The 11,377-nt window shown below is 34.6% G+C and overlaps 2 protein-coding genes across 8 annotated transcripts; one reads left to right on the forward strand and one right to left on the reverse strand.

Moving 5' to 3' along the window:
• Positions 1-4,203, forward strand: LOC111368490 (RNA-binding protein NOB1). 2 transcript variants are annotated; one of them, XM_022989752.1, is made up of 5 exons: positions 1-388; positions 1,642-2,689; positions 2,929-3,097; positions 3,713-3,829; positions 3,937-4,203. In XM_022989752.1, exons 1-5 carry the CDS (start codon positions 43-45, stop codon positions 4,081-4,083), a joined length of 1,827 nt encoding a protein of 608 aa, XP_022845520.1. In that variant the 5' UTR covers positions 1-42; the 3' UTR covers positions 4,084-4,203. The 2 variants fall into 2 exon arrangements, with proteins under 2 accessions (XP_022845520.1, XP_022845521.1); XM_022989753.1 differs by lacking the exons at positions 3,713-3,829; positions 3,937-4,203 and having other exon boundaries at positions 2,855-3,066.
• A 91-nt stretch (positions 4,204-4,294) lies between these two features.
• LOC111368489 (probable LRR receptor-like serine/threonine-protein kinase At1g63430) lies at positions 4,295-9,932 on the reverse strand. 6 transcript variants are annotated; one of them, XR_002697995.1, is made up of 14 exons: positions 9,834-9,932; positions 9,425-9,562; positions 9,034-9,172; positions 8,701-8,772; positions 8,458-8,601; positions 8,214-8,363; positions 7,370-7,486; positions 7,226-7,290; positions 6,464-6,733; positions 5,937-6,142; positions 5,705-5,837; positions 5,430-5,587; positions 4,841-5,070; positions 4,295-4,745 (listed from the first exon to the last, which is right to left on the reverse strand). XR_002697995.1 is itself a non-coding variant. In XM_022989750.1 (14 exons), the coding sequence occupies exons 2-14, from the start codon at positions 9,507-9,509 to the stop codon at positions 4,500-4,502; spliced, it is 1,986 nt and encodes a 661-aa protein (XP_022845518.1). In that variant the 5' UTR covers positions 9,510-9,562; positions 9,834-9,932; the 3' UTR covers positions 4,304-4,499. The 6 variants fall into 6 exon arrangements, 5 of the variants coding, with proteins under 5 accessions (XP_022845518.1, XP_022845517.1, XP_022845514.1 ...); XM_022989750.1 differs by having other exon boundaries at positions 4,304-4,745; positions 4,841-5,056; positions 6,464-6,718; XM_022989749.1 differs by having other exon boundaries at positions 4,304-4,745; positions 4,841-5,056; positions 6,464-6,727.
• Between the last annotated feature and the right edge of the window lie 1,445 nt (positions 9,933-11,377).

The raw sequence follows: 11,377 nt of genomic DNA on the forward strand, positions 1-11,377 counted from the left end.
GGTTTTATTCATCCCAATCCCTCTCTTACGACGTGTACAACCATGGAGGTACAATCCCAACCTCTAGCTCAGCCGCTATGGAGCAATATATTAAAGCAGCAGCCCAAAAATCCGCCGCCAGCGCCTCAACTATTCTCTCCCATTATCAATGATCAACAACACGGGGTTATGGTAGGAAGTTGCGATTCTCGGAAGGGAATATCGGTGGCGGTGGTCGATGCTAACGCCATAATCCAAGGTGGCGAGAGGCTATGCCTCTCGGCTGATCGATTTGTTTCTGTCCCTGAGGTCATTGCTGAAATACGTGACCCCGCTTCGCGTCACTCTCTCAAGTTCCTTCCATTCTCTGTTGACACTCTGGAACCCTCTTCGGATGCCCTAAGAAAAGGTAAGGTTTTCGTTATGTTCCTAAACTCATTGTTGCCTTATCAAACTAGAACGACCGGGAAAAAACCAGGTACAAATCCAGGAATCCGTCTAATCGTGTGTCTACAAGTAATGGGGTTGCAGATGTAGCCATGTAAGTATAGGTCCAGCTAAATTAAATCGGCCTTAATTGTATGCCACCACGAGGCCATAGGTAGGCAGTGCCCTCATGGGCGCCATGGCCAAATCATAGTGCCCAATGGTTGAGAAATATGTTTGTCTTTGAATAATAATTTATACTGCTTTATCATAGATATTTCATTTCAGTTTTTTATTTTTTTATTTTTGAATCATATTCATTGGTTAATTGGATAGGTGTTGAGTAGAAGTATCAGTTGATTACTGCTTGTTTGGGTTTCATTATAATCTCCCATTAAAAGTCAAAATCAAATTACCAACTTATTATCCAAACATAATTTCTCCCAGACAGTCACTTAGAGCATCTTCAAGACTCTCTTCAAACATGAGATACTCTATATTTTAATGTGTCAACCTTTCAAATCATGCTTCAAGAGACCTTTAAATTAACATTTTAATTTAGAGAGTAGGTAACCAAACTCACTCTCTATAATTAAATACATTCAAAATGTTTTAATTTTCAATGTAGGAAAATAATAAAATAATTTAAAGAAAAGCTAGTTAAAATAAATGATAGAGAAAAATAATAAATATTTTTTGGGAGTTGTAAAATTAAGTGATGAGTATAAAGAGCTTGTTGGATTACTTCAAAATTTTAACTCTATAAATTTATAGATCCTCTTGCTCTTTATAAATAGAGTCTCTTTGGAGATGCTCTTAGTTTATAAAAATTTTGGTGTAAAGCTGCCCAATTTTTTTATTTCACTTAACGGCGTTATTTTACTACGGGGTTTTGTGCATTTTATCATGAAGCTAAAAGTTTTCAGTTGTCTCAGAGTGGAGGATCAGTTGTAACATAATGAAAATATATGCAGAGAATATTGAAGATGGAACGTAAAAATATTGTATAAAATGCTTCTGATCGATAGACCCATTACAATTGATTAATCACTAATAGTAGTATTGGTTAGAGTCATCATAATTAATTGAATGCATATGGTTTTATATGAACTAACTTTCTTTTGGTTATGTTATATATGAAACATAAACTGAATTTATCATTCACTATGTGGAATTCACACTGGGTGTCTTATTTAACTTCAAACTCTGAATCGATCTTGATTTTCGGTAATGCAGTGATCAATTTTGCAAGGGCAACTGGAGACTTGCAAACACTTTCAGATGTGGATCTTAAGCTAATTGCTTTGACTTATACATTGGAGGCTCAGACCCATGGAACTCACCATATCAGAGACAACCCTCCTCCTATTCAGACGGTTAATGTGAAGAGACTGCCTGAAAAGGACATGCCAGGGTGGGGATCCAATGTTCCCAATCTGGAAGAATGGGAAACTCTAGAGCATGCGACTGAGGGTGGATCAATTCCGAATTCAAGAATTCTTCCCATGAAAAATTTGAACTTGAATGCTTTATCCGCAGATGAACATGGTACTGAAAACGGTTCAATTCAAAATGGTAGTGAATCACAGTCTGGAAATCAAGAGAATGCGGATGGTGGTTTCACTAAGCCCCGAAGATACTTTCAGCAGAAAAAGGAGATAAACATCGACGGGAAGAAGATGGTTGCTGATGGAATTGATGCATCGCAGGGTCATTATGACGATGAATCTGGTGACTGGATGCCTGCTGTAAGTCGGAGTACTCATAGAAGATTCCTGAGAAGGAAGGCTAGACGTGAAATTCATGCTGAGTTGTCGGCGAAAAGTGATCAACAAGATGCAGCTGAAAATGAGAGTGAAAACCTAGATGACGATAACTGCTGTCCAGATCTGATACCAGTACAAAGTTATGAAGAAACAGGGAATAGCAGCTTAGGAAATGGTAAGATCATTGATGGCAAGAACACTGATGAAGATATCTCAGAAATTTTGAATAACATGAGGCTTGAAGAAGAATCTCTAAAGTCTGTAGCAGAAGGTGAAGACTCTGATGTTGAAGTCGGCGATGAAGGACCGGAGTTCCCGGAGACTACTAGCCAGACTAGTGAGAATGTTGATGCACTACACATGGACGATAATAGTAGTGAACAGAGCTGGACACTAAGATCTTTGTCTGAGTCTAGTGTGGCTTGTGTAACTACTGACTTTGCCATGCAGAATGTGCTTCTGCAGATGGGTTTGCGCCTTGTGGCACCTGGTGGAATGCAGATACGTGAGCTACACAGGTATATGCATAATGCACGTATGATCCTTTCATAGATATATTTCTGCCACGGATTATTGCATACCGAGTAATTGTTTAGACTTGCATTACTGCATATAGGGGCTCGTTATAAATGCAAACAAAATTATGTTACACAGGTATAACTGTATTAGCAGTTACTTTTCAGGTTTATTTCTGTGTGGGAGGCTACTTTTGGAACAATCTGTCTTTTCTATGAAACAAAGTTCTTTTTATACTCAGGTGGGTGCTGAAATGCCATGCCTGCAATAAGTTGACCACAGAAATTGGTAGAATTTTCTGTCCCAAATGTGGAAACGGGGGCACACTGCGCAAAGTAGCTGTTACAGTTGGCGAAAATGGTATTGTTCTGGCAGCACGTCGACCTCGTGTATCCTTGCGTGGTACAAAGGCAAGTATATTTGTTAATTACTCCTCTTTTGAACTGATTTTAGAATGTTTTATTGTTTTACACGTTCATTTGCAGCATCTGCATAACATTTATTTTATGTAAGAAAAGGTAATTGGATATGGAATGGAAACTTCTTCTAGACCACTTCATATCACTAGCTTTTGCATGTTATAAGGGATCTGTATTTGAGATGTTCTCTCTTTGAATAAAGTATTTTAAGTTAGATCAGTTGATAACTCGCGCCTTTGTGTAGCTCTATATACTCTCAACTCTAAACTTATATTATCTTATGCACGCCGGCCTTTTTCTTTGCATATATGTGCATTTCATGTTTTTATGTTAATGCAAATCTGCATACGTGTGACCATAATAAGTTTACATATGTTAATAAAGATAAGGAGAGGAAAGGTATTTGTTTGGGTTGATTACAATTTCAGCATCTAAATGACGATTGCTTGAAATATGCTGGATAATGTAAATGGCGTTAGACAGCAAATGAACTTGGAAAATATTGAGTAGGTCTGTCGAGATATGTTTGCCAACATTTGATATTTTTTCTCACTGTATTGGTGCTTTGGTCGAGTAATTAGCACGTATTTGGTTTGTTTACAACAGTTCTCTTTGCCCTTACCCCAAGGGGGCCGAGCTGCCATTACCAAGAACCCGGTTCTACGTGAAGATCAGCTTCCACAGAAGTTCCTGTATCCCAAGACAAAGAAAAAGAACAAGCAGGTGAGAACTTTTTTTTCTCTTTCCGCTTTTATCTAATAAATTTTTTTTTTCTTTTTTATCCAACAAGTTTATTAACCCCCGCCTTTCTTGCACAATGTGTATTGTAGGGAGACGACATTTTTGCTCCAGATGATCTTTTCCTTACCCATACCAGTAAGAAAGCTCCGTTGCAGCCTCCTGTACGGAAAACATTAGCTGTTTTCAGTCAGAAGAGGAATCCTAATGATAATCATTACTCGCGTGCTAAACATTGAGTCTCATTTTTCCACAACGTATTTATGCAACTTTGGTGCCAAAATTTTTTGATGTAATGAGAAACTGGTTGCAGAAATTTTGTAGTGGCTTAATTTTGATGTTGGTGTGTGATTTTTCCATGTTTTATGTTGAGAACCTTAAATGAAATTTACAAGAAGTGTCGCTCCCTTATTTCTATTCTTTCACGGAATTCATGTGGAAGCATCAAGAGAACAACAATGAAGCAAGGTCTTCATTCACTATTTGTCACTCTCAAATGTTACTAGTTGGCCTAAAGATTACACAAAGAATTGACATTGGCCAATTACAAACCTTATGTTTCTATAACCCAATACCAAATGTTAGATTACACAAGATTTTAAAATGAAAATGAACAAAGTAAAAGGTATTGCTACTGTATATTTCTGTTGATCGGTTATGAATCAAGCGCTAGCTCGGCCCATGCCAATGATGATGCTTTAAGCTCGAGTGACACAGATGTGTCAATACCACTCTCCAACATGGCGCACAAGTCCTGCATTGATGTCCTAGTGCTAGAACTTGGATGGATGCATAAATTTACCACCTTGCATATAACTTTTAGGTCCTCGTATCTGAAGTGTTTCAACTCGGGATCCACCACATAAGATGTAATGTCAGGCATTTCAAGAAATTCCTTGGCCTGTTAACAAAAATGTAAATCAAGGGCTTTGCAAATGATACTCCAAACAATAGTAAAAAATGATAAATGAAAAGTTCAAGTTCTCGTCGTCTTACCCAAACGACTAAGCACCCTTTATCTTGGCAATATGGAGGTCTCCCACTGATTATTTCCAATAGAAGAATTCCAAAAGCATAGATATTACCCTGGATATCAAGATGGCGTTGTTCCATAGAATTCGGAAGAACACAAATGGCACCTTCATTGCTGATTGTGCCTGAGCTCTTCTCAGATCTCGAAAGAACCGACTTCCAGCTCTCAAAATCAACCAACTGCAAAAGTTGACCTATTGTGATATTCAGGATTTTAACTGCAAAACTTATCAACCAAAATTTTCAAAGCTCTGTAAAGTGTAGTTACACCCTTTATGCATGGAGTATTGGAGTGTAATGTAAATATTTTCAATTTTTTAATAGAGATTTAATGAAATGTATCTTTTGTCACGATGAAACAGTTTTATGGACACTGAAATTTCTACAAACACTGTATGCAAAGTGCAATAACTACCTTGATACAAGGTCTGATATGTAGATTTCCATGTAAGAATATTAGGGTTTAATCGCTTCAGCCATTGAATCAAAAAGATCAGGTTTATGACACTGATCACCTAGATATTCACATTATTAGCAAGCGATCTGGTCTCACCTTGGGAGAAAAATCATCTGTAAGATATACAGCACTGGAGTTCAATTCGGATATAGTAAATGGCGGATCAATTTCAGTGTGAAGATAATTTAGTCCCTTGGCTATGCCAATAATAATTTTCATGCGCCGTGTCCAAGAAAATTGACACCCTTCTCCGTCTGCATTTGATCAGAAAGCTTCTGCTTTCAGCTCGTGGGATAAGTTGGGAGTTCATAGCAAAGTTTTGAAATGAACAAAAAGAGAAGAAAAATGAAAACTCTAGCAAAGTTGCTTACAGTGAAGGTGCTCGTGAAGTGTTCCATTTGATGCGTATTCAAATACCAGCATCCTTGTAAACGGATTGCTTTCTCTACAACACCCTAGCAATTTTCCCGTATTTTCATGATTTAATCTTGCCAAATCTGCCACCTGAATTGTGTATACATAAATTCTCAAAGAATTTACCATTCCATAATATGTGCACGCAAAAACAGGAATAAATCATTCAATGAAACAAGAAAAAGATACCTCTTTCTGAAAATAAAGTTCAAGGAAGCCTGTCCAATTCTCTTCTATGAAGGAAAGGGATATTACAGCTATTTCCTGCCCGCCTTTCATGGTTCCTTTGTATACTAGGCTATCTGGAGAGGATCCGATAATGTTGCTGAAATCTTCACAAGCTATCTCAAGTTCTTGTCTGCTGTACCTCACCACATCCTTCAGTAGCTCGGAATCTGTAAAAACATTTTCTTCTGAAATTAGAAACAAAAATACAAACAGCAAACCAGATGTAATAATAGTCAATGCTAGATAACAGATAAATAAGAACATGTTTGGCTAAGCCTAAAAATATGAGTAAATTGCCTTTCGTTTCCAACATGTTCCATTAAGTCACTTTTTCTCTGTCCTTTTTACTTTTGACTTAAAAAAAATATTTATTTTCAAAGTTACTCTTATCTTACATTTAGTTTAAAACTACTTATTTACTTTTAAGTTAGCCAAACATGATCTAATTTCGGAGTCCAAATGGCATAGGACGGACATGAAAGACTAACCAGTGTACATCATCGTGTAGTCTTTATCACTTGCTGATTTCTTCCAAGGGATGATTATAGAAGGTTTTTGCTTGCACTTCTGAAGTGTAGTGACGAGAGCAATGACAAATAGAGAACCCACCATAATTCCCATCAATATTTCGAGGGACAAAAGCCATGCAGGTTTTGAAGCTTTAGGTTGGTGTGTGGATCTGTCTTCAACACGTTGGTGTTGTGTGTTAACTACTGGATGGTTGCTAGATGGCGAAGCACCACCTGCTATAACTGTTTCTTCATTAATAACAACACAGAGAACTTTATTCATTATGATAATAGTAGTCAATTTTTCAATAATTAAATGAATTTGGTGTCGCCAAATGCAGAAGGGATTAAATCCACCAACATTAAGCCACAATTTAGAAAAACGGCCGATACTTTGATTAGAACAGAAAACAGTTGTACTTTAATAATCAGATTTTTAAATTTTTTGATACATTTCATTAAAATTTTAAAATTCATCCATGCTCAAAATGCAAAAGCGATTGAAGTCATCAAAACACGTGACAGCCGCTTCAGAAAACCAGCAGCCAATACACCTTAATTAAAAGCAAAAAATGGTACACGCAGAATCAGATTTTTGCAACATTACTAAGTTTCAATTTTCATACATTAAATGAGAATGTATAATTTTATCTATATTTATTCACCCTTCAGGGGGAAAGCTCTTGTTTATGTATCTAAAGTCTTATTCACGTGTCTTTAGATGAGCACGAGGACAATTACCACAATGTTCTGTGGTGCGCTGCTTGGAGTCTTTATCTCGAAGGCAATTACCTTGAAAGCTCGATCTATAAGGTAAAATAAATGTGAAAATGCCAAAAGAAGAGAGGGAATTAAAGATAGAAAAGCAAGGGAGCCGTGTAATACCTAGAAAGATATCCCAAGCACTTGGGTATGCTTCCATTAAAAAAGTTGAATGAGAAATCTGCAACTTTTAATTGGGATGATAGACAAAAACCTGTGGGACTTCCAGTTGAAGCATACCTATTGCAATTATATTACCCAACAACATCACGAAACAAGCACTCAAAATTCTAGATTTAAAATTTTATTAAAAGTTTAATAATTAAACAAACTTCAGCAATCAAATAGGAGCTTTACCCTGATACAAGTTTATAATATCAAAATATGACTGACTGTTTTTTTTTGGGATCGATATTCATTTCCTAGCCGATAACTCATATACATTTAGTGCATGTTTGGTACATAATATTAGACTGGACCGAACAACATAATAAAAAAGATTTTAACTTCTTTTAATTCATTAATACATATCTACTGAAATTCCATCCTGCCTCACAAATATATCATTATTTCACAAACACAATTAACATGTGCAAACATGCCAATGATAGGTTCGATACATTGCCGCTGAAAAAAAGGACTCTTTGGTCGAGACTTGATGCTGTATGGACAATCAGGTCATTATATTATACAAATTAAATGAATAATGTTAATATTGAGGTCAAGTATATTCCATCTCCATCTTCATTCCATTTTTAAAAAAGCATTTCTCGTGAACAAAATTCTGATGGAGCACCATTGAATCAATAAATAAACAAGCAGATCATGTGTAATATGCAAAAAAGTTAATGCCAAACTTTGTCGGCTGCCATATAAAAGAAGTAATACAGGAACAAAAAATCCAACAGCTAAGCACCCAGAGAAGAAGAAGAAAAACACTTTCAGTCCGGTAGTAGTTTCCACTTACTTCCCGTGTAGATTGGAAGGGAACTCTGAGCCATTGCTAGCAGGGAATTGTCCTTGAAGCCTATTCCTATCCAGCCGGATTTCTTTGAGGTGCTTCAAGTTGCCAAGCTCGGAAGGTAGATTCCCTGTCAACCCATTGGATTGGAGGTTTCTGCAAGAAGAGAATAAAACAGGCACATAAGATAAAGCAAAAAATGAAGTCTACTCTACAAATCTAAATGTCGAACAACTCATGCTACACTGACATTTTCACAACACTGGTTAAGTTTCCAATCTCGGGAGGAATTGGTCCTGTTAGCTGGTTGATGCCCAAATCCAAGACCTTCAGGTTTTTCAACATACCAATTTCCTTGGGGATTGTACCAATCAGCAAATTTCCGTGCAAATTTCTGTTCATTAGCAGCGTACATAAGCAGTCTAAATAAATCTTGATTTAGAAATAAGTAGTAAAAATTAATTTCAGTACATCATATGAAAGAGAAGCTTACAATTCTTGCAAAGTAGATAGTTGGTTCAGTTCTGGTGCAATGAAACCCTTTAACGATGCCCCGGATATGTTACTACACAACCAAGTGGAATTTTTAAGTTAGGCACTGAATGAACATTTAGTACATAGTACAGTATAATAAAACAAGCTAATTTTTCCTGCTTAATACTATCCAGCAACATCCAAAAACAAGATTTTAGCTTATTTTTTCTCCTTAATACTATCCAACGATTTAGAGAAAAAAAAAAAAAGGCTTAATTTTTCTAGTTTCGACAAAGAAGAATGCATTTTCATGCATGTACTTTCAGTGAACTGAAACGATAGAAAATCTTACAGCTTTATGACATGATCTCTTGCCATAGAACAAGAAATTCCAGACCATTCACAAGGCTCGGACTCCATAGGGTTCCAATCTGACAAAACCAGAAGGGGATCCTCCATTATAGCTCTCTTGAAGAAAGTGAGAGCTACAGCTGAACAAAACCCACAAATTCTTCTGTCAAGAAAATATTACACGAAGTTTGCACTAATTTCTGCTAACATCATTATAATTACAATTAATATAAACGACAAAATTCCAAGATCTTCCCAAAACAAACTCAATTAATTTATCCAAAAACTGAATTCATCATCGACCACAACCCAAATTAAGAGTAATTAAACTTTTTAAGGAGCAAGTGAATCAAGATCTGTGAATCAACAAATGTAATACATAATAAAAGTACCTTCATTTTGTGGGAATGCATTACAAGCAGCAAGAAAGAGTCCCAAACTCAGCAAAAGAACTTGAAATGAAGAAAAAGATCCCATCTTCAATCTTTACACCCAGCAAGAACTTACAGAACCCATCAAATAACAGTTTCCTAGAAAGCCAAAAAGATAAAAGGAAAAAGACCCACAAGAAGTAAAAATCAGAATTATCTGGAATTGTATAAGTGCGTTTATCGTTAAACAGAGAGAATAAGTTGGTATCAGAACAAGAAGCTCAAGTAGAATTGCATTGTTTATCAATAATTAATTTAAATGTTAGGGGACATTATAAATAATTGAAGCAAGCTTAAGGTTAAATCTATGAATCAAAATCCATAACAACCCATGAAAGCAATGAAAGAGTGGAGTTCAAAAGGAACCTACGAATAAGAAATCTTTGATTTGAAGAGAGGTTTGGTTCGGTGTCAGAAACAGAGAGATATTAGTGAGTGAGTAAAAACAGAAAAAAAAAAAAAATAATAATAATAATAAATAAAATAAAAAATATATATGTATATATAAGTTAAACACTATTCAAATTAAACACAGAGTAAATACTTGACCAGAAAACATCGAGTGAGATGGATTGGAATATTTTTGTCAGCATTTGGGGCGTTTGAGTTGGATTAGTAATAGGCAACTTTTTTATTAGGATAAGGAAATTTCACGGATATTGCCATCTTTGGATGGTCATTGGTGGGAGAAGTGGTGTTACAGCTTTGCATGCTAACGATTGTACTATCAGTGATTAGAAAATGTGAAAGAGGAATATATCTTGTCATATGATAACTTTATTTATTCATCATTCGTTTTTATTTAATTTTATAAATTAAGTTCTCGTTTGGCTCTCATTCTCCTTTTCCTTCTCATTTTTTTCTCTCTTTTATTTTCAACCACACAATATTTCATAAAATTATATTACACCCAAATCAAAAACTTTTCATTCTTTTTCAATCACACATTTTTCAAAAAAAACATTAATTCAATCATTAAAATTTAGAAAAAATGGAGGTCAAAATAGGGGGCTAAATTATTTATAAAAATATGTTTCAATATGTATTTTCAGCAAAATTGATCTGATTGTGAGTCTTATCAATTAAGAATCATGAGTTAGTTCTTCATATCTCTAGAAAAAATAAAAAATTAACTTCATTTTTAATTTTATTCTTATAGTCTCTGAATTAAATAATACATATTCAAAATAATCAAAACAAAAGGTCAATAAAAAGATAATATATTTATGTAATGCTAGAGATAACTACAATTAAATGATAACACAAGTATAATATAACATCTATCACCTTGTAAATATATCTAAGATAGCATTTATTGTCTCAAATATATTATCAAATTGATGTAAGAGTTTAAAAATGATTTAAATTATAAATAGATAATAATGAGTGATGAATAAATAAATAATACTTATAAATTCTTTGCAGTATGTAATAAAAAATAATTTAGGGGTGTATTCGAGTGAGATTTTTAATGATCTTTTGGGATATCTAAAGTTTAAAAGTATTTAATTGAGACTTTTTAAAACTCTCTAAAAGTCACGTTATATTCAATCGAAAGTTTTACAGACTTTTAAAAAGTCTCTAAAAATTACGGTATATTCAATTAAAATTTTTTAGAAGTTTCTATAAGTTTTGGGATATTCAAGTTTTGGAGTACTAACTTTTAAGTAGAAAGTACTCATATAACATTTTAAAATTTATCCCTCATTAATCACGAGATTTTGGGAGATTTTCATAAAATAAATAAATAAATAATAAAATTCAATCTTTCTTTTATTTAAGCTTCTATGGACATGTATGATTAAAATTTTTTTAATTGATTATATTCCAGTTATCTTTCTTTTTCAACCTGTTTGTGAGTGATTTTTTGGATTAAAAATTTGAATTTTTGATAGTTATTTCATTATTTCAACT

Source organism: Olea europaea, chromosome 19, assembly GCF_002742605.1.
Source record: "Olea europaea var. sylvestris chromosome 19, O_europaea_v1, whole genome shotgun sequence".
NCBI classification, from domain to species: Eukaryota; Viridiplantae; Streptophyta; class Magnoliopsida; order Lamiales; family Oleaceae; genus Olea; species Olea europaea.

Excerpts from the sequence above, each read along its gene's own strand:
- LOC111368490 (XM_022989752.1), top strand. The coding sequence starts at position 43 with ATGGAGGTACAATCCCAACCTCTAGCTCAGCCGCTATGGAGCAATATA. Across the intron at positions 2,690-2,928 it reads CAGATACGTGAGCTACACAG|GTGGGTGCTGAAATGCCATG; the intron begins GTATATGCATAA and ends TTTTATACTCAG. Across the intron at positions 3,098-3,712 it reads TATCCTTGCGTGGTACAAAG|TTCTCTTTGCCCTTACCCCA; the intron begins GCAAGTATATTT and ends TGTTTACAACAG.
- LOC111368489 (XM_022989746.1), bottom strand. The coding sequence starts at position 9,509 with ATGGGATCTTTTTCTTCATTTCAAGTTCTTTTGCTGAGTTTGGGACTC. Across the intron at positions 7,291-7,369 it reads TGCTTGGGATATCTTTCTAG|ATCGAGCTTTCAAGGTAATT; the intron begins GTATTACACGGC and ends TTTACCTTATAG. Across the intron at positions 4,746-4,840 it reads AAGGGTGCTTAGTCGTTTGG|GCCAAGGAATTTCTTGAAAT; the intron begins GTAAGACGACGA and ends TTTTGTTAACAG.